The sequence below is a fragment of the Opisthocomus hoazin genome, chromosome 3 (genome assembly GCF_030867145.1).
Source record: "Opisthocomus hoazin isolate bOpiHoa1 chromosome 3, bOpiHoa1.hap1, whole genome shotgun sequence".
Classification (NCBI taxonomy): Eukaryota; Metazoa; Chordata; class Aves; order Opisthocomiformes; family Opisthocomidae; genus Opisthocomus; species Opisthocomus hoazin.
Genome location: NC_134416.1, coordinates 54,302,269 through 54,321,539, shown reverse-complemented (window position 1 = coordinate 54,321,539; position 19,271 = coordinate 54,302,269). Strand labels below are relative to the sequence as shown.

At 43.6% G+C, this 19,271-nt stretch overlaps 1 protein-coding gene across 1 annotated transcript; it reads left to right on the top strand.

Moving 5' to 3' along the window:
- The first annotated feature begins 1,047 nt into the window (after positions 1 to 1,047).
- Positions 1,048 to 7,304, top strand: LOC104330697 (histamine H3 receptor). The gene is made up of 3 exons (XM_009935938.2): positions 1,048 to 1,294; positions 4,367 to 4,533; positions 6,238 to 7,304. Exons 1-3 carry the CDS (start codon positions 1,048 to 1,050, stop codon positions 7,021 to 7,023), a joined length of 1,200 nt encoding a protein of 399 aa, XP_009934240.2. The 3' UTR covers positions 7,024 to 7,304.
- The last annotated feature ends 11,967 nt before the right edge of the window (positions 7,305 to 19,271 follow it).

Here is a 19,271-nt window from a genome sequence, read left to right as displayed (position 1 = left end):
GTATTTCGCTTTGTTCCCCAAGACAGGATCAGAGCACTGCATCTCTCCTCGCCACATCTTGTCCACCTTCTCTTCCCTGTTGCTTTCCTTACATCTTCTCAAGCACCCAGCATTACAGCTGCAGTCAGAACAGCCGATCTCAGGGTGTGCCATGGTGCAGCGGAGCCGGTGGCTGCAGGGATGAGTCACAGCCACGGCCTGTCAACTTCTGTGCACTCTCACCAAAACAAATGACATTTTGATGAGGAGGGGATATGCCTTCTCACTCCTACAAAGGGCTAAGAGTTTCGCACTTTGCTGAGTGGGAGATTACCTGGAAATACTTGGGAAGTGGAGAATTAGATGGGCCGTGCTTAAAAGGTCTTCCAAAGTCCAGGTATTTGGTTTGCTGAGCCCAGGGCTAGACTTGCTTCTGATTAAAATGAGATGAAAAGATATCGGTGATACTTCTGCTATGTATAACTGAATTTTAAATGCTCTGTAACCAGCATATATTAAGAATACACATCTCTCTTCTTAACTGTAAAATTTAGTAAGTCATATAGCAGCAAGTGCAACAGTGCTGACATTTTACCACAAGAGAAACAGGATTGTAATAATTTAAATCCTGTTGACCACTGGGGAAGTGAAAATGAGATCTGTTTTTAGCTTCAGCAGAATTCAATGTGTAAAAATGCTTACACAACGCTAATATGCAAACTGCTTGACTGTGAAAAGAGTTGTTTTCAGACTAACTTTCCTGACCTCAGTAGATAAGAATCAGCGTTCAGGAGAGAAAGAGATAATTTGTTTTAAAGCATGCACTTACTGCTGCTTATGAGGTGTCTTTTTTATAGATTTTGTTTTCAGGCCAATGGGTGCATTCAGACCAAGGAACATTAGAGACTTCGGGTCTTGACGTCTTGTGATCCTTTATTTTGACATTGTGATTTTTTTTTTGATGTGTCGGTATTCAGCCCATCCTGTTAATAGACTTGTTTCTACCTTTTTGGATAACTCTGCCAGGTGTGAATTTCTTCCCAGACCGAACTGACCTGGATACACAACATGCACAACAGCACTGCTGAAACTCCGCATATGGCTGGAATGTCCAATGAGACGTTGTCCACACTGCCACTGATCTCCAAGTTTTCACTGGGTGTGCTGGTGCTGCTGGCTTTCCTCATGGTGTTGCTAGCTCTGGTCACCATCCTCGGAAACGCCCTGGTGATCATTGCTTTCATCATGGACAGAAACCTCAGGCATCGGAGTAACTATTACTTTCTCAATCTTGCTATTTCTGACTTTGCAGTGGGTAAGTCGCAGTCGTGGAGGCGTGTACTGTTTGTTTCCTAGGAGTGTTGGGCGAAGGAACAGAGTTTATTTTCTAGGTGGTTTCTTCTAAGAGAAGTATTTCCCAACTGTGTGTCTAGGGGAAGAGTAAGGAATGGTGGAAGCTGCACAAAGTGTTTTAGCAGCCTGTTATGTCTCAAAATAAGTTGTAATGAGTAATGCATCCTTTTTTTCACATAAATAATTTTAATGTTGCTTCAGGAAAAAGGAGCAGCTATTGTATGTGAATGGTAATTGAAGGAAAGAAGTTGTTTGCTACAGTTTATGATTTACCTTTGCTCCTCTTGTAAGACCACACATTTGAAAACATCCTTATATTTGACAGTGTAACTGTTATCTTATACAGTTATCTCTGGTATATCCAGCCCAGCTAAATTAATTACTTCACTTATGAGTGTATTACACTATATCAAAACACTTTACCACTATGACTGTTTACCAGCTTCAACTCAATGCAGGCTGTAGATCAGATGGCTTGCCCGATGCCAACAGCAGTCTGCTGGCATCTGCCATCTGTTTTCTGTATTAGTCCCCTCTCCACATAGCGTCATTGCAGAAATCCAGGAGAGCTGGCCCCTAGAGGTGCTGTGGACCCAGACCTGGTGGGTGACTTTAGGTGAGGAGGTGGGTGGCGTGAATGCCTTGGGCAGCTGTCCATCAGGGTTCGGGCCAGGGAAAACGCCTGCGCAGCAGTGAAAGCCCAACAAAACCATGGTCCTGTGGAAATAGTCCCAGCAAACATCTTCACTTGAGGCTGCAAAGGAGGTATTTCTGCACACAAGTGCTCTCTCTTCAGGACAGTCACAAAGACCAATATTCATTAAATCATGAGGAGGGAAACAGCACTCACTGACTACTCCATTTCCGGCAATACCGTCCCTCCTAACTGCTGTTCCTTTGTCAGTGCGGTGTAGTAGAATGTATTAGTTTAGCCTTTTTTTCCTCCATTTATGCGATTTATAACCTGTGGTGCCTAATTGTGGGGCTCGCCCCATGGGGCAGAAACCAACTAGAGCGTGTCCAGAGAAGGGCAATGAGGCTGATGAGGGGTCTGGAGAACAAGTCTTACGAGGAGCAGCTGAGGGAGCTCAGGCTGATTAGTCTGGAGAAGAGGAGGCTGAGGGGGGACCTTAGTGCTCTCTACAGCTACCTGAAAGGAGGTTGTAGTGAGGTGGGTGTTGGTCTCTTCTCCCAAGTAACTAGCGACAGGATGAGAGGCAATGGCCTCAAGTTGCATCAGGGGAGATTTAGATTGGATATTAGAAAAAATTTCTTTACTGAAAGAGTGGTCAGGCCTTGGAACAGACTGCCCAGGGAGGTGGTGGAGTCCCCATCCCTGGAGGCATTCAAAAAACGTGTGGATGTTACACTTTGGGATATGGTTTAGCAGGCATGGTGGTGATGGGTTGACGGTTGGACTTGATGATCTTAGAGGTCTTTTCCAACCTGTGATTCTATGATTCTATTCTATGACGTGCTGGAGCCTTTGCTTTCCTGCTCCAGGCAATTTGCTAGAGCTGCCATTTCATTGCTCAGGTCCTCTGCAAAAGTCTGTTTCTCCTCCTATCTTACAGTTTGGTCAAGAGATTTAAATATCTACCTTCTACATCAGTTCTGGCTTGTGGCTGGTGCCTCATAGAGTCTTAAATCAGCTGAGAGGAAATGATGGGCATCAGTAATATGTTGGCCTATAAACCATGTAGTTCTAGGACTTTGTCTCTGGGATCAGTCAGAAAATGCTTTATTTCTGAAGCTGCTGTGGTAGTTTTAAAATTTCTTAGAAGTCTGAAATCTTTCCAGGCACATGACTCATATCTTTTGCATCCTCTAATTAGTAAAATTGAGAATAGTTTAAAATATAAATGCTTAAAAGCTGGTTCTTGCATCTGTATTTTATCTACAGCTAAAAGCAGTCATTAATTATTGACATGGTGCCAAACATTGATCCCGTTGAAGTTGACAAGAGCAGTAACTGTCATCAGCAACCCTGGAAAATGAGTATTTTGTACAAAAGTGATACTGCTTGTACTTCAGGTATATGTTAAAAAAAACCATCAGTATTGAAAGTGCTGTGCACCTTTGCCTGTTGATAACAGTCTGCCAGCTCACTGCCCAGAGGTTTATTGTCAGTGGGCCACATCAGCCTGGATATGTTCAGTAACTTCTAAGATCTTGATGGACATATTGGGAAAGAATAATCTGAAGAGTTTAAAGTGGATCTTGAAGCTGCATATAGTTTTATATTTCTCTCTAGCGGATCAGCATTTTCAGGAATGTGGCATCAGATATTGCACCATACTTTGGAAAGAATATTAGTAGTAAAATGAAGAAGCAGCTGGCCTAAAATTAAAACGCAAACATGACTTTCTCATGAAGTACTTCAGTGGAAGGCCTTTTGGAGAAAAATCAAATGTAACAAACCAAAACATAGTTCTGGAGTTAATCTCAACTGGAGAAATAACATGAGATTAAAACACTTTTAAAAGCGGGAGAGGGTTTCACGTCTCTGCTGCGTCTGCTCTATCTTTGCTAGAAGAGGCTTCCAGATATCACACAGACTGTCTCTAGCTTACAAATGCTAACCAATCCTACATTAATATCTGACGTTAGAAACATCTGTAGATGTGTCTGGGGGAAAACTCTTAACACAGGTAAAAGACTAGAGGATTTACAGCGATGAGGTTACACATTAGAGCGCAACCACAGTGCCTACATGATGCAGAACTGATTATACATCTTTAGAAACTGTGAATTGGTTGGACTGCAGTTTTCTTCTTCAGCAGATCCTTCTTTGCCGATTTGCCCTGAGCTTATTCCCAACAGGCAGCATACCCAAATACACTAAGATCTAATGCATAGAAAGTCACTGTTATATTCCAGGAGAAAGTAAGAATTTCTGTATATAAATTGCATATTGACCTTTATAGATGTACTTATTTTTGCCAGACACCAGAATAGTGCCTCTCTCTGCTTTCACGAGTACTGTTTGCAATCTGTATGAACTGCACGGTGTGTTTCTGGTTGCTTTCCGTAGGTGCGTTCTGCATGCCTCTCTACATCCCTTACAGCCTGACAGGGAAATGGCATTTGGGAAGAGGCGTCTGCAAGCTCTGGCTAGTTATGGACTACCTCCTGTGCACAGCTTCAGTATTTAACATTGTCCTTATCAGCTATGACCGTTTCCTGTCAGTTACTAAAGCTGTAAGTACCCTGTTTATCGATTCTCCGATTTTGTTGCAAGATCATTGAAGGATTATACTCACCAACCTTTGCCATGTTGGCGAGTATAAGCCCAAATTTAATTGAGGTAATAGCCCTCAAAAATGTGCTGGCATGTGGAGATTATTAGATATTTGCAGCTCGGTGTGGTGAATATTCTGCACTGAGCATGCGCCAGGCCAGAGCTGTTCAAGCAGGACTTTTCTCACAATTTTGGCTGCAGGTTGCAATTGTGCTGCTGCTTGAGGAAAAGCAGGCTGAGGGGTGAAAAGGGTAAGGCAGGAGGCTGGTAAAAAGGGGACAAGGAAAGAGGAAATTCAAAGTAAACTGGATTTGGGTTTGGACCTAAAATCAAACATGGGAGGAAAAGGCAATGGGGCTAGGGCAGTGAGATGAAGGACACTGGGGAGGATGTCTAGGCCTGATAAGTGGCCCCAGATGATCCTGGAGAAGGTTGGGAGCAAGAGCGAAAGGGGCAGAGAGTGGGACACAGGACAGATTGCTGTGACTGCCTGTGGGTGTGAGGCAATAAACCCCTCTCGGCGCCTGAGGCAGAACGCCAAGCTTCAGAAGCAATCTGTCTCTGCTTTCTGCGGAGCACCCTACCCACCATAAGTGTGCTTTTTGTCTTGGTTCATGCTAAGGATGGAGGCCAGCATTTCTCAGTAGGCACGCTGTTAGCTCAGGTGGCAGGGAAGTGTCCGGGAGACCTAAAGGTTCCAGTTCTCGGGTGATGTATGAGAATGTAAACATGATGTCATATGACAGAATTTTCAGTTTTATTTTTGCTAATTATAATTAATTTAGCTTCTTATAATTGCCTTCTTATTACTTTTTATTATTTTATGTTACTTTATTTTAAGGAAAAAATCTGGGAAATCAAACACCAAAACATTTTGCACAGAACAAACATTACACTGGAATGCCAAAGACTCAACATGTACAAAGTGCAAAATTAAGACTACCTGTGCAAATGTAATGAAGACCTATGGACATTTGTGTAATATTCTTTAATGACATTAATTCATACCTTTGTTTTTTTAATTGGATATCTAAGCTGTCAGAATAACACATTCACACTGTCATCCTATGATAGGAATGGAGCAGGATGTGAGCTACAATATATCTGTCTGTTCTGCAACATATATGGGAAAATATGTACTGGCCCCAGAGTGGGGGGAGAAGGAAGAAAAGGGATGATTTTGTGGTTTCATCAGCTAAAGGCTGCATTGTAGCCACGTCCTTAGGAAGGGTGCAGTAAACGATTTTCTCAAAGGTGGGTGTTAAAGATATGTATCATATTTTCTGTCGACCACTGTGATGCATGTGATCCTATTTCCTTGTAAAAAGCTGTGAAAATTAGTGCAGTTGCCAGTGAATGGGAGTTGTGCTCTGAACAACTGTAAAATGCTAATTACTCCGGCACTTCAGACCACATATGTCTCAGACAAAGCATACCAAATTACTACGTACTGATCGACGTTTCACCACCGGGAGCAGGACCCTAGCACAGTTACGTTAACCTGTAGAGAGACACCGCTATGTTATGTCAACATCAATAAATTAAACATACTCGGGTGAGCCTCAGCTGATCAGCATAGCCACCAAGCACTCTGATAAGTTCCTCTCCCGCTGCTTATGCTGGTTGCAAAACAGGCGTGACCTTTTCCTTTTTTTCCTTCACAGGTATCTTACAGAGCCCAGCAGGGAATGAGGTCCAACCCTGTCGTCAAGATGGTGGCCATCTGGGTCTTCGCCTTCCTCCTCTACTGCCCAGCAATCCTCTTCTGGGAGTACATGGCTGGACACAGCAAGATAGCAGAAGATCAGTGCTGTGCTGAGTTCTCGCAAAACTGGTACTTCCTCCTGTGTGCGTCCACCCTGGAGTTCTTTGTGCCGCTGCTGTCAGTGACCTACTTCAACGTGCACATCTTCCACAACATCCAGAGGCGCCAGCGGCATGACAGCACGCAGGACTGCGAGCCTCCGAGGAGCGGCAGCCTGTCCTGGAGATTTTGCCTTTTGCCAAGGCCAGGAGCATCTTCTCCTTCATCGGAAGCAGATGACAGTGTTTCTTCCTCAGCAAGACCTAAGAAAGAGTCTTTAGTAACCGAGACCTCATCTCCATCCAGAGGAAATTCTGTAACTCCAGAAAATGACTTCTCTGTTTCTTTCTGTGTGAGGATCAAGTCAAAGCTACAGCAGGACAAGAAAATTGCAAAGTCACTTGCCATAATTGTGTGTGTTTTTGCCATTTGCTGGGCCCCATACACTTTACTAATGATTGTTAGTGGGGCCTGCCAAAGAAGCTGTGTCCATGAGTCCTTGTATGAAGTAACCTTTTGGCTTTTGTGGCTCAATTCTGCTCTGAATCCATTCCTCTACTCTCTCTGTCATGTTAAATTTCGAATGGCTTTCATGAAAATATTATGTCCCAAAAGGTTTGCAACATTGAGATCAGGCTCTTTTTAGAAGGAAAATAAAAAAGGGATCAAGAGGATCTGAACGAGGGGTGTAGGCAACCACAGTTTGGAATTAGAATTAGTCTCTTCCAGGAGATTTGTCTAGTTAGAAAGCCTAGATAAGCCTTCCATGAGATCTGCGCTCCCTCAGACAAATGTGCAGGCAAAAAGTTTGTGTAATTTTTCCAGCTATTTCAATTGGCCAGTTAAAGGATATTTCCTCTGTCTGACTTCCCCTAGTAGTCTATCTGCATTACCTTTACCCTGGTTGTTGAAGATACTATCTTCAATTGCAGTACAGCTTATGTTTGTGTTCACAGGTGCTATTAGTTAAAAATACAATAAAGATGGATATTTGCTGTAAGGTCAATAGCATTCTAAAGTTAATATCTTCTCTATTCTATTTCTTTTGAACTGTTTGTACTGCATTCAGAAGTTTTTTGCCTTACCGTAAAACATTCAGTTCAGCTATGACTTCAGGTGTCAGGTACATAGCAGGATTAATTCCTTTCACTAAGGATGTTCAGACATCTCGGGAATACAGGGACTGCTTTTAAAAACTCGAGTGAAGGTGTTCTCTGCAGAAGGGCATTGATCTGTGCACTTGCTCAGATACAGCTGTAGCGAATTTAGGTGTGTAAAGCAATTTCATGTGCATCTCCAGCTATTCTTCAAGAAGCAAGCCTTCTATAGCTATAGTTTCGAGAGATTGTAGGAAAGAGTAGTATTTGTTCTTGTTCCTTGAAGGAGACGATCTGCTAGCGCTGGCCCAGGGGAGGATGTGTGCAGCAGTCCAAGCAGTTCTAACTCTGCGTAGCCCACTCTGGATCGTTTTGTGACTTCCAGCGAAACTCTGACCCATACTGAGAAAAATGCTGGTCTTACAAGGCCTGCTCACTTACAGATACGACATAATGCACCAACCCAACTTCCCATCTGAGCAAATCCCCATTCGGTTCAGAGCGCCAACGGGCAAGCAATAAGAATAACAGAGAAACAGAGTAAGTGTGAATATTAGATCTCATTTGTCCTCTTCTATACTTCCTCTATTTCTGTTACATGCCCTTTGTTGGAGGTAATGATAAATGAGTACATTTCTTACACACTGCACAAGGCTGAGTTTGGTTTGCTGCATGAGCCAGGAAAATGACTGACGTTGACAAGTCCCTATAGTATGTGTGGTGGCTTAGCTGACACAGCGTGGGGGTAATCTTCTTTCAATACGCAGTTTCCAAACTGTTAAGGGTTATTTAGTTGCACAACTCTGGAATTGCCAGGTACTAGGTTCCTTACTGAATAAACAGGTGTAACTGTTTAAAATATGAATAGTTTCTTTTCATCACACTGTCAGTAAGTACAAGGCTAGCAAATAAATGGAAGAATAAACACTAAAGAAATGTGAGAGGTAGTGGATGTCCCTTTTATCTTCCACGTTTATTTAGTGTTCAGAACAGTAAGAATCAATAGCAACTACTTCAAAGACCTATTTTTTAAATAGAGCTTTGCTGAAGATGCTAATCATGAGATACAACATGTGAACTGAAGATAACAGAGTGCAAGGCATGTGTGAAAGACACAACTTTTTAAATAAAAAAATTTAAAGCGAAGAATCTCTATTTTGATATTTTAGAAGTTTTTTAAATGCTAGGAAATGCTGATGGGTAGTCAGCCCTTTGGAAATTTGCCCAAGATTCATGTGTGAAGTGCTGAGAAAGGAGGATCATTCTTACATCTGCAGTCAGAAACATGAACGTGAGTTCAGTGTCAGGAGAATGATGGCCAGGGACACAGCCCTTATTTGACATCTAATCACTAATAAAAATCTGTATTCTGACAAATACAGCAAGAAGATGTACATGTGTTGCCATCGTTTCCAGACAGACCAGGTGATTACCTAGCCCAGCCTGGTCTTGTTCCACTGTCATGCTCAGCTGTTGAGGTGAGAAATTTCCTTCTACGGAGTCTGGCCTGTTGGACTAATGGCAGCTGAAATGTAAACTTACGAAGCCTATGGTGTAACTGAGAGGTTTACAAAAGCATATTGGCTTTTCCACCTTCTCTCCAGCGTTCTCTGAATACACTTCTTGTTGTTCTTTAGACTAGATGTAATCTAGGATCTTGGCCAATGAGTTGGGCTTGTAATTACTACTAAAAGTCAACAGGTACATCCAAAGCAGGTCAGAACACAAAACACAAGTGCCCACTACACCTATCTGTTTTCTTTAAGTGCAGTGTGTACCAGTCTTTTACCCTGCAAAGCTTCTGTCATTCTTTTATAATGGAACTTGTAAAGTCAGTAATGTCGAACATGTGCAAACAAATCCTTTTGCTTTAAGAGCAAATGGCTTCTTAATGCTTTACAAGACATGATTTTGATAGAGTTAGCGATAGGGAGTTAAAGATCTCATTCTGGTTTGCTTATCAAAATGATACCTACAACATTAAGCCATTGCCATGTGTAGATAACGACACATACTTTTATATCGATGACATGTTCTTTCTTCCTCTCCCTTGCTCCTGTCTTTTGCTTGCTTCTCATACGATGAGCCACAACTCATCGGTACAGGCCAGAACAACGGCTGAACACTGGTATCAACAGGGATTTATTTTTAAGCAGCCTGAAGCCTCGTGAAGGCTGTGGCAGTGCCCTGTGCCAGGCCTAGGAAAAGCAAGTTGAACTTGGTCCATAGAAGATACTGACCACACACTTAGCTCCTCCGAAGGGCAATGAAACATGTCACGCTGCCTCCATTTGGGCTTACTTGACATGTTAAAGGTTGCCAGAATAATTACTCTAACTGGACAGTGCTTCTTGATGCAAACTTGGTTTTAGGGGTACGGGCAGACATTTCAGTAATACCTCTGGCTTATTTCTGGCACTCTTTGCAACTGTACTGGGAAATAAGTTGGGAATCAAGTTGCTTTTGTCTCCCTTACTTTTTGTGATCTATTGTTAGTAAGAAAGAAGCTGATGGGCAAGAAAAATGGAGTCATTCAGGTGAGGGGCTAGATTAATCTTGTTATTCTTCTGATGTAGAAGTTATTTCCAGCAGAGAAAGACACAGGATCTCAGTACATTGTACTTCTTAACCTTCAGTCGGGCAGCAGAAATATTGGGAACTGTCAGAGGGAAGGTTTAGTCCAAGAAAGTTCTTGTGGACTGTGGGACCCTGTGGAAGTTGCACAAGTAAGCCACATTTGTGACCTAAGTGGTGATGACAGGAAATTCTCCCTACACCTGCTCTGAACTCATGGTCAGTGCAGGTCCTGCAAGCCATGACATGGCGTCCATGCTGATGAAAGGCATCAGTAAGGGTGCTGGTTAGAGGGAAAAGTCATACCGCTGTCAGATGCAAACTTTACTTGCCCCTTGGATTGACAGAACCATATGGGACTTTTCACATACGCATTATTTGGTAAATGAGAGTGACCAGACAACTTCCTGTCTTGCTTACACACTGAAAAAAAATCCTGCTTCAAAATATCAGAGTAAAACTTTGCTTTGAAGTACAGAATTTACTTGAAAATTGGTATGAAAATGTGTGAAGAAAAAGCTGTTATAGAAAAAATTTGAATGAGTATTTAAGTGCAAAATATAGGGTTGAATAAAAGACAGAGTCACGCTTTTTAGGAGGAAACTGTCTGGATTCTGGAGACATGGCTTTTTAGTTTCATTACTGAACAACAGCATAATCCTTCATAAAAAATCTTCTTTGGGCTTTAACCAAAAGCGCTGACGAAGGACCTCTTACTGGGCAAATCTTAGTCTAGAACAATTGAGTCCTACAGCTATTTGTGTGAGGACCTTGTGGGCACCCAATAGGCCTTAACTGCCATGACCGACTTCACTTGGACCCCCACTCCTGAGATGAACCTTGCACCCCAGAGCACCATTAGACTGGGGTGGTCCTGGCCTCAGCTACATGAGTACCTGTAGGCTGCTGTCAGCTCTATCTTTTGCACATCTTTGAGGCTTTGACTGGACTTCTGAAATTGGCCTTGGACCCAGCTTGTCACCTCATGTTTGTGTCATGTTCTCCCCCAGCCGTAACTGGGGAACTGAAGTCATCCACAGTGGCACAATCTGTGATATCACTTGTCTCTCAGAATGAAATCACAGAAGTGGAGCAAATCCAGTCTGATCAGGGGCTCCCAGGAGGTTCTGAGCTCTGCCAGCCAAGGGTCTCTTGTCCTTCTTCCCCCTAAACAATTCCAGATCCCACCCTTTCCTTTTTTTTTTTTTTTTTTTAATCAGTGTTATGCTAATACTTTATCATTATATCAATCTTCCCTTCATTTATGTCCTTCAATGCTGTTTTTTTCCTTGCAGCCTCACTGTGTTTCTTGTATTCCTGTAGTATCTGGTCTCCAGTTTGCATCAAGTAGTTCATGTTCCTCCATGCTGTTGTAGAGCCTACAGATTTGCTATGGCACATATTTCTGTGTGCTTTGCTCAGCAGTTCCCCAGGCATGTTAGTACAGCTTTTTCACTAAACAAATCATAGATCTGATTGCTATTCTCACATTACCGTTTGCTTTCTCATTTCCTGTACTGTAAAATTATCTTACTTTTTAAGAGATCTACACAGAAATTGAATACTTCCGGAGTAAAACCTGCTATTGTTAATGTGTTAGCAGTCTAACACAACCATAAATACCTCCCCTTACCTTATACAAACTTTACCATTCATAGCCTACCTGCTGTTAGGCTGCTGTAGTTTCGGGGGAGAGCACAGGATTCTTGCACGTCATCACTTCAGAACAGGTCTCATGCCCGGTATTTCTAACACGACAGTACTGCCTTCTTTCAAAATGCTACAGCTTAATGTCCTGTGTTCCTAACAAACATAAACAATCATAGCTGTTTGCCTTTGATGGTGTGGAGGTTCTGGCATAATATTTTGTATGATTTTGAGAACTTGGATTAAACATGGTGTAAAATGCAAAATATTTATTGAAGACAAAGAGTTTAAAAAAAATCAGCCAAGACAAGAAATGAAGACATTTTAAGCAAGGAAACACAACAGATGTATCCAGACTGAAAAAAATACAGTTCTTCTTTGGTTTTATTTTCTACCTGTGTGCATTTAGTTTAAAAACAATGTTTTAACAGCAGTGTTGATGAAGTGAGTTAGAAATAGCTTTCCCAGTGTAAAAAGGATGAAGTGTTATAAAGTAGAGTGGTTGGATGTGTGTATGGCAAAACTGGAACAGCGTCGTATAGTGAAGGAAGATGAAGGTGAAGTTCAATTTTTTACTGTGCAGAAGGAACTGCTTTCTTGAACAGAGGGGAAGTGAAGAAAGCAGACTCTCTTCTCCCTTAGAACACCAAATCTAGGTATTGCCCTCAAGAATTTTCCCCTCTAGCCCTTTTTTCAGGATCTGGCTACTATACTTCAAACTGCATCAAACTTTCTTGCCTTTAAGTGTTTGTGCAGTGCGCTGATCTTCACTTGCGTGCATACTTGCTTTCTCATTTTCTCTCCTTGCTAAACAGCTCTGCCCAAAGTTTTTATCCTGAGTATGCTTTTTTTTTTTTTGATAGAAACTCTCACTTATCACCCTATCTTTAAAGAGGAAGGTGTGTTAGACTTATCAGTTGCAACAAAACTCAACATAACCACTAGCGACTCTTCGCTGATGTGCTCTCTCTTGAGATATGGAAGCATTTAAAATCAGCTGTTCCCTTTCCCCATTTTCTGTAGGACAGGGTACAATGATTTGTGTTTTCTACTTCGCGCTGGTGTCTCTAGGTCACCCTACCTAAGTCTGACCAAGGAAGCAGCACAACATCCCCCTGATGATCATGCTTTTATTTCTCACTCCCAGGAAGGAGGAGAGTCACACTGCTGTGTAGGCGCCTTGTAAAGCAGGAGGCCAGCTTTCCCCAACCACCTGCATTGCCAACAATGTGAGAAGCTCCTCTGGAGCGTGGTTTAGAGGAGGAGTCTGACTTAACCCCTTGAGGCAGCAGCTGAGAGGGCCTGTTCATTCCTTGGGAGGCTTGTGCAGGCAGGCGCTGCAAGTGCATCTCCTGGTTTTCCTTACGATAACTTCACAGAAGCCTCATTTTTGACATTTTTCCTCTCACTGTTCCAACCGACATGTTCCTGCAGATGTCACTAGTGCTACATGGTATTTTTAAACCTTGCAAATCCATGGGCTTTTCAGAGGATGCCTTTTACTTTTTGGTTTGGCCTGGATAAATGCCAGGTGCCCACCAAAACCGCTCTATCACTCCCCTCCTCAACTGGACAGGCGAGAGGAAATACGATGAAAAGCTCGAGGGTCGAGCTAAGGACAGGGAGAGATCACTCACCAGTTACCGTCACGGACAAAACAGATTGAACTTGGGGAGAAAAGGAAAGTTTAATATATAACCCATCAAACCAGAGCAGGATAATGAGAAATAAAACCAGATCTTCAAATACCTTCCCCCCACCCCTCCCTTCTTCCCGGGCTCAACTTCAGTCCTGTTTCTCTACCTCCTCCCCCGGAGCAGCTCAGGGGGACAGAGAATGGGGTTATACGGTCAGTTCATCACACGTTGTCTTTGCCGCTCCTTCCTCCTCAGGGGGAGGACTACTCACACTCTTCTCCTGCTCCAGCATGAGGTCCCTCTCACAGGAGACAGTTCTCCACAAACTTCTCCAATGAGTCCTTCCCACAGGCTGTAGCTCTTCACAAACTCCCCCAGCGTGGGTCCTTCCCACAGGGTGCAATCCTTCAGGAACAGGCTGCTCCAGTGTGGGTCCCCCATGGGGTTACGAGCCCTGCCAGCAAACCTGCTCCAGCATGGGCTCCTCTCTCCACAGGTCTGCAGGTCCTGGCAGGAGCCTGCTCAGCGTGGGCTCACCATGGGGGTCACAGTCTCCTTCAGGCATCCACCTGCTCCGACATGGGGTCCCTTCCACGGGCTGCAGGTGGATATCTGCTCCACAGTGGACCTCCATTGACTGTAGGGCACAGCCTGCCTCACCATGGTCTTCATCATGAGCTGCAATGGAAGACTCTCTGCTCCGGCATCTTGAGCACCTCATCCCCCTCCTTCTTCACTGACCTTGGTGTCTACAGAGTAGTTTCTCTCACATCATCTCACTCCTCTCTCTTGACTGTTTTCTCCCTGCAGTTTTTTTTCCCCCTTCTTAAATATGTTATCGCAGAGGTGCTACCACCGTTGCTGATTGGCTTGACCTTGGCCAGCGGCAGGTCTGTCTTAGAGCCAGTGCCAGCTGGCTTTATCAGACATGGGGGAAGCTTCTCGCAGCTTCTCATAGAAGCCACCCCTATGGCCCTCCCCACCAAAACCTTGCCATGCAAACACATAACAATGAACAATCCTGCATGATATGACACCAGCACCTTTCTGCTAAAAACACCACCAGATCTGTTATATTACATCTAATATTTACTCTGCCTGCAGAAAAGATTAGGGGAAGGGCTTATTACCTTGGCAAAGAAAGGAAGAGTTTAGTCACACAGATAATCATGAGGCAGTGCAGGACTTCTTCCTAAGCTGCCCTGTGTAGAAATCGTCCTGTGCTCTGCGTTTAAAGCAGAGCCGTGTATTGCCCATGGAAAAGGAGAGAGAGTCATACCGAGATGGGAGCAGGTCCTTAGCATTGGCTCGTTGAAAAAATGTGACCTCTCCTCTGATATAAAAGGCTTTCTTCTCATGATTGCTTTGAGCTTTCTAATTGTGGACTACTGCTATAAAAGCTGTCCATCTCTCCTACCCTTCCTGCTGGTCCTGGCCCTGCAGTCCTGCCCTGCTGACATCCCGGGTGAGGGCCTGTGCAGCTGCACAGAAAATTTGGTTTAGGGGCCGATCCAGGTGAAAATTAACCATTTTTCTTTTTGGTTGGTCAGTTTAGGGCAACTACCTTATCTAGCTAACCACACAAGCACATAAGTGCTAGCTGCTGGTGTAACAGAAGAGGCGAGACCTCTCCCTTTGTCAGCAGCTTTACTTTTGGGTCAGCTTAAAGGAACGATGAAGCTGCAGCTTTGTATATGAGTATTTAGGTATGTTTCTCCTTCATTTCCTACAGATCAGAGCTTTAGCTTGGCTGCTTTGGTAAACCTCCAGGGACTTTGGCAAAGTTGTGCCAAACTAGAACAGAGTAGGACCTTGTCTGATCTGCAGGGTGGACATGTTCAAGAGGATCTACTCAGCTGGGCTTTTGGGATGGAGCACTTGCCCAGCAGGACACATCTCAGTTCTGCTGCTTTCCCCAGTGTGCAACTTTTTCCCTGGTCTTAGCAACTTTAGCTCTGTCTCGATCCCTTTGTATGGAGGAAACTCTCTGTAACTGTTAAAATTAGTGGAGTTCCCTGCTGAGACATTTACATTCAACTGATTCTGCTGCTTTTGACAACTGACTGCAAGCAGAATCAGTCCTTAAGTACATGCGAAGACAGTATGTCAGTGCAAATGGCTACGTTACAGGACATGAGGCAAATTAATTTCTGGAACAATGCCATGGAAGTTAATGGGTGTAGCCTCTGAAGTTTAACTGTTTGTATTGCTTGTATTATATTTCAGTAATAACTTATGGTATATGCAGACCAACCAGTTTTCAACCTGTTCTACTATTGCTGTTTCAGGATAATTCACTGCCTGACTTTTCTGGTAATATACTGACAGGCACACTGTTTCTTTTGTACTCTCTGTCGGTGGATTGTTCACAGTGGTTAATGTCACAACGCACTTGTTAATTTTTCATTATTATCCATCAGGTTTCCTTTGGTGTGTCCTGCCTGGGCAGTTGGCCCTTTGTACCAGACCACTGGGCTCGGTACAGCCTGATAGAGGGTAAAGAGCATTGGCCTCTGGCTCACCTCCTTTGAGAACCTGACACTTAGTGTTGTACCCTTCCTCTCTACCATGTTGGACAAACTGAAAATAGGGTCCTTTGAGGAGCTGTATGTAAATGCTTGTTATTTTTGCTTGATAAAGAATGGTGATATTATCTCTTTAAATATTCCTCCGATCTACCATGTAGGTTTATGCCTTGCTTGCTGCTTGAAACTATGCCTAGAAGAGACTGAGGAAAGGAGAGTTTAAATGAAAACTGAAGCATGAAAGTGCTTTAATTTCTTTCTGAGATTTGTGCCATGCCCAGAGCTTAGGCCCTGGTCTCCATGCAAGTTATTTTTTGTGAAGTCACCAGATTTGTTGCTCCTTGGTGTTGTGGGTGGGTACATCTGCACAGGGAGGAACACCAGGAGGTTAGGATTAAACTTATTCCAGTTTTTGAGCCTGTAAAGAGAGACCTGAACCCTTTTGGATACCCAGTGTGGAGACCAAATTACCAAGGTATTAGACCTGCAAAACCATGTGATGCTGAACTGAGGAGATGCTGTGTCATTTAAAAGAAAAAATAAACCCATGACCAACTTGGAGATGGCAAGGAGTTTTCAGGTGAAGCTAAGGAGGTTTCTTATGCCCCCCCTTGCTGACCCGGGCAGGGCTTATTAGGGAAAAACTCATGTCTAATTTGATTGGGCTCTCAGGCTGAAATCAATGGCTGTGCTGACACACATACTGTTGGGATGTCAGGCTTCCAATGACACTGGGAGACGGGAGGAGAATGACACTAAAACTGGAACTCCATTCAAGGAGTGACTGTACATATTGTTCCTGGTGCACTGGGGTGCTGGAGCCAGTATCATTGGTCAGCTCCAGGGGAGTTTTGCTACTCCTAATTTTGCAAAAATATTGATTACTTTTTTTAACTGCTTGACCTGGAATATCAAGCGATAAAATACATTTTACTTACCAGTGCTTCGATGGGTAAAAGTTACATAATCTCGTTTATGGATGGATGAAAAGACACATAGACTAGCATATGCAGGCTGCTGGCATATCTGAATGTAATGATTTGAATTGCAGTACTTCTGTTTGGACCGTACAGATCTTGAAAGGTAGGAAGGAAAAGTCTGAACGAAATAGGGGATGTGAAGGTGAGTGGTTAGTTGCCTGTTAAATCAGCAAACAGGCAGAAACCCCTCTGGTTTTTGTAAAGACCTTAGGCTGTATCTGAATGTTTCTTCTCACATAGCTTCTTAAATGCTAGAAAGGACTGTCTGAAGATCAGCTGAATCAACTATCACAGGGAGATCTGGCGGACTTCTTTGGATGTATTTTTCATGGGAGAGGAAACTAGTGGAGCAACAGCTGTGATTCAGTGCAATGCTACATCCAGTTCTGGGCTGGAAAACATCTGACAGGTTAAATGGGATCTTTCTTTTTTTTTTTCTTAATTCCCATTTTTGCTATGTTTTTAGCTAAGAGCCGTTTAAAAAGTATGTTAGCAACATGGGTGTAGTTTATCAGGCTGTTGGGGTTAAAAAAATTGGTATATCTGACTTTTGACATGTCAGCTGTGTAAAAAAATATCCAGAGGGGGAAAGGAGTGTGTTGGACTTTTGCACTGCTAATAATAACACGGCTTTTTGGTCAGGTTGAGTAGCGGGGACTACCTCACCCACACTGGAGCAACTCAAAGTCTCTCTGTAGTGATCAGTATTCCTGGACTGAGCCTGTTTATTTTTGCACTTGAAGCCATGAAGTGTTCATACAGGACATCGCCTCCTCTTCTTTCTCCCCCGATGCTCCCAAAGCACAAATCGCCAGTGTAAGAGTTCCAATGGGTGCTTTTGGGCAGACCTTGCTGTTGGGATTTTTTCATCATGGATTGTCTTTCTTACTTGCTCCAGGCCATTAGCCTTTACCTTGTTCCCTTTGACTGCCCTGCAGTATTCCTGCCTCTCCATGGCTCTTCCCAGTTTCGATTTACTAATTGGAAGGGAAGCTGCCACCACAGCCCAGGGACCCAAGGGGCTGCTGCCGAACCTGCGGTGGGCAGCAGCCTGCAGAGAGAAGTGCTGAGCTTCAGGCTGCCCTGGGTGGCCCTTGCCATCAGCTGCGCTTTGCTGACAGTTGGGGCACTCTGCATCCAGTTCAGCTTTTCTATCAGGCAAAAAGGGCTCCATGGCTATGAGTTGAATTTGAAAGCTGTGCCCTGACCCAGGGAGAGGAGGGCAGAGGTGCGAGGCGGGAAACGTGGCACCATGGCCAGGAGGCACCTTTAAGGAGCTGGGTACCTTGTGCTCGGGGACCTGGATGGCCCAGCCTTCAGGGGCTCCAATTCTAAGTTCTCTTCACCTGTAACAACAAGTGAGGAGGGCAGGTTTGCCTAACTTACGATTTTCCTTGGTCTTGTGAGTTCAAAGTTGGGCAATGTCCGCTCATTCTTTTGGTTTTGCACTGAAGTTCAGGCTTGACAAAAAAACACCTTTTTTTTTTTTTCCTGCGAACTTTTATTTGATTCCTGCTCCAATTTATAGCCAAAAGGTACAGACTCCCCTTTAATGCCTGAAATTAATGCTACAAATGCTTTCTCAGGAGGTTTCCAGGTTGTAATCTGTTTATTTGCTGGTCAAAACTTAGTGTGGTTCAGGTGTTTGCTTGAAGGGTGAAGCGAAGAGATGAGGGTCAGCATGGAAGCCCTTTGGCTGAGCACAGACCTTGGCTGGGTCCTTGGGCTGCCCCCTCACCCCTGCACTGTTGGGGTGTATGAAGGCACTGCAGTCCTTTTCTCTGCTGAGCCATGAATTCCCCCTCTGTTGCAAAGTTGACGGTGGCTCCAGTGACAGGAGCTGATAGTCCTTCAAAGCCTCTTTTCTTTCCATCTTTTCCTTCTCTTATCCTTAACTACTCTGGACTTCAGTGCTGGAAAAAAGCAAACTTCTCTCTCCATCTCTGTGGTGTTTTTTAAAGGAACAGAAAGAAGAAGCAAAGCTACCCTTTACATACAACAAAAGATGTGGCAGGAGGAAGTACAAGGCTACTTAAAACTGACTAGGGAAAGTTTTTCTGGCACATGAGGGAAGATTTTAAAAAGAAAGCAGAAGACTAGCTGCATTCACGTTTCACAATGTTGGTGACCACTGTGCCATGTGTGACTAAAACTCCACTGAAGGAAAATAAATTTACAAAGTGCATACAGTCTTCAAGTACTGCAGGATGCATTGCTTAATGATTAAAAAAAAAAAGCTATGCTATCATTTTATCATTCCTTTTTATGGTGGTCCCCAACCTCATAAATGACAAAGAGGGGTCCCCAAACTTAAGGGATGTCTCCAGTACAGAGCCTAAACTATCTCTGAAGTTTGAACCTTCACATGAATGCAGACTGCCTTTGTGGGGTCAGCTGAAAGCCACATTCAGCCATGACATTTCTAAAATCTCAC

Coding starts and splice junctions, on each gene's coding strand:
- LOC104330697 (XM_009935938.2), top strand. CDS start 1,048: ATGCACAACAGCACTGCTGAAACTCCGCATATGGCTGGAATGTCCAAT. Junction 1,295..4,366: donor TATTTCTGACTTTGCAGTGG/GTAAGTCGCAGT, acceptor TGCTTTCCGTAG/GTGCGTTCTGCATGCCTCTC. Junction 4,534..6,237: donor TCCTGTCAGTTACTAAAGCT/GTAAGTACCCTG, acceptor TTTCCTTCACAG/GTATCTTACAGAGCCCAGCA.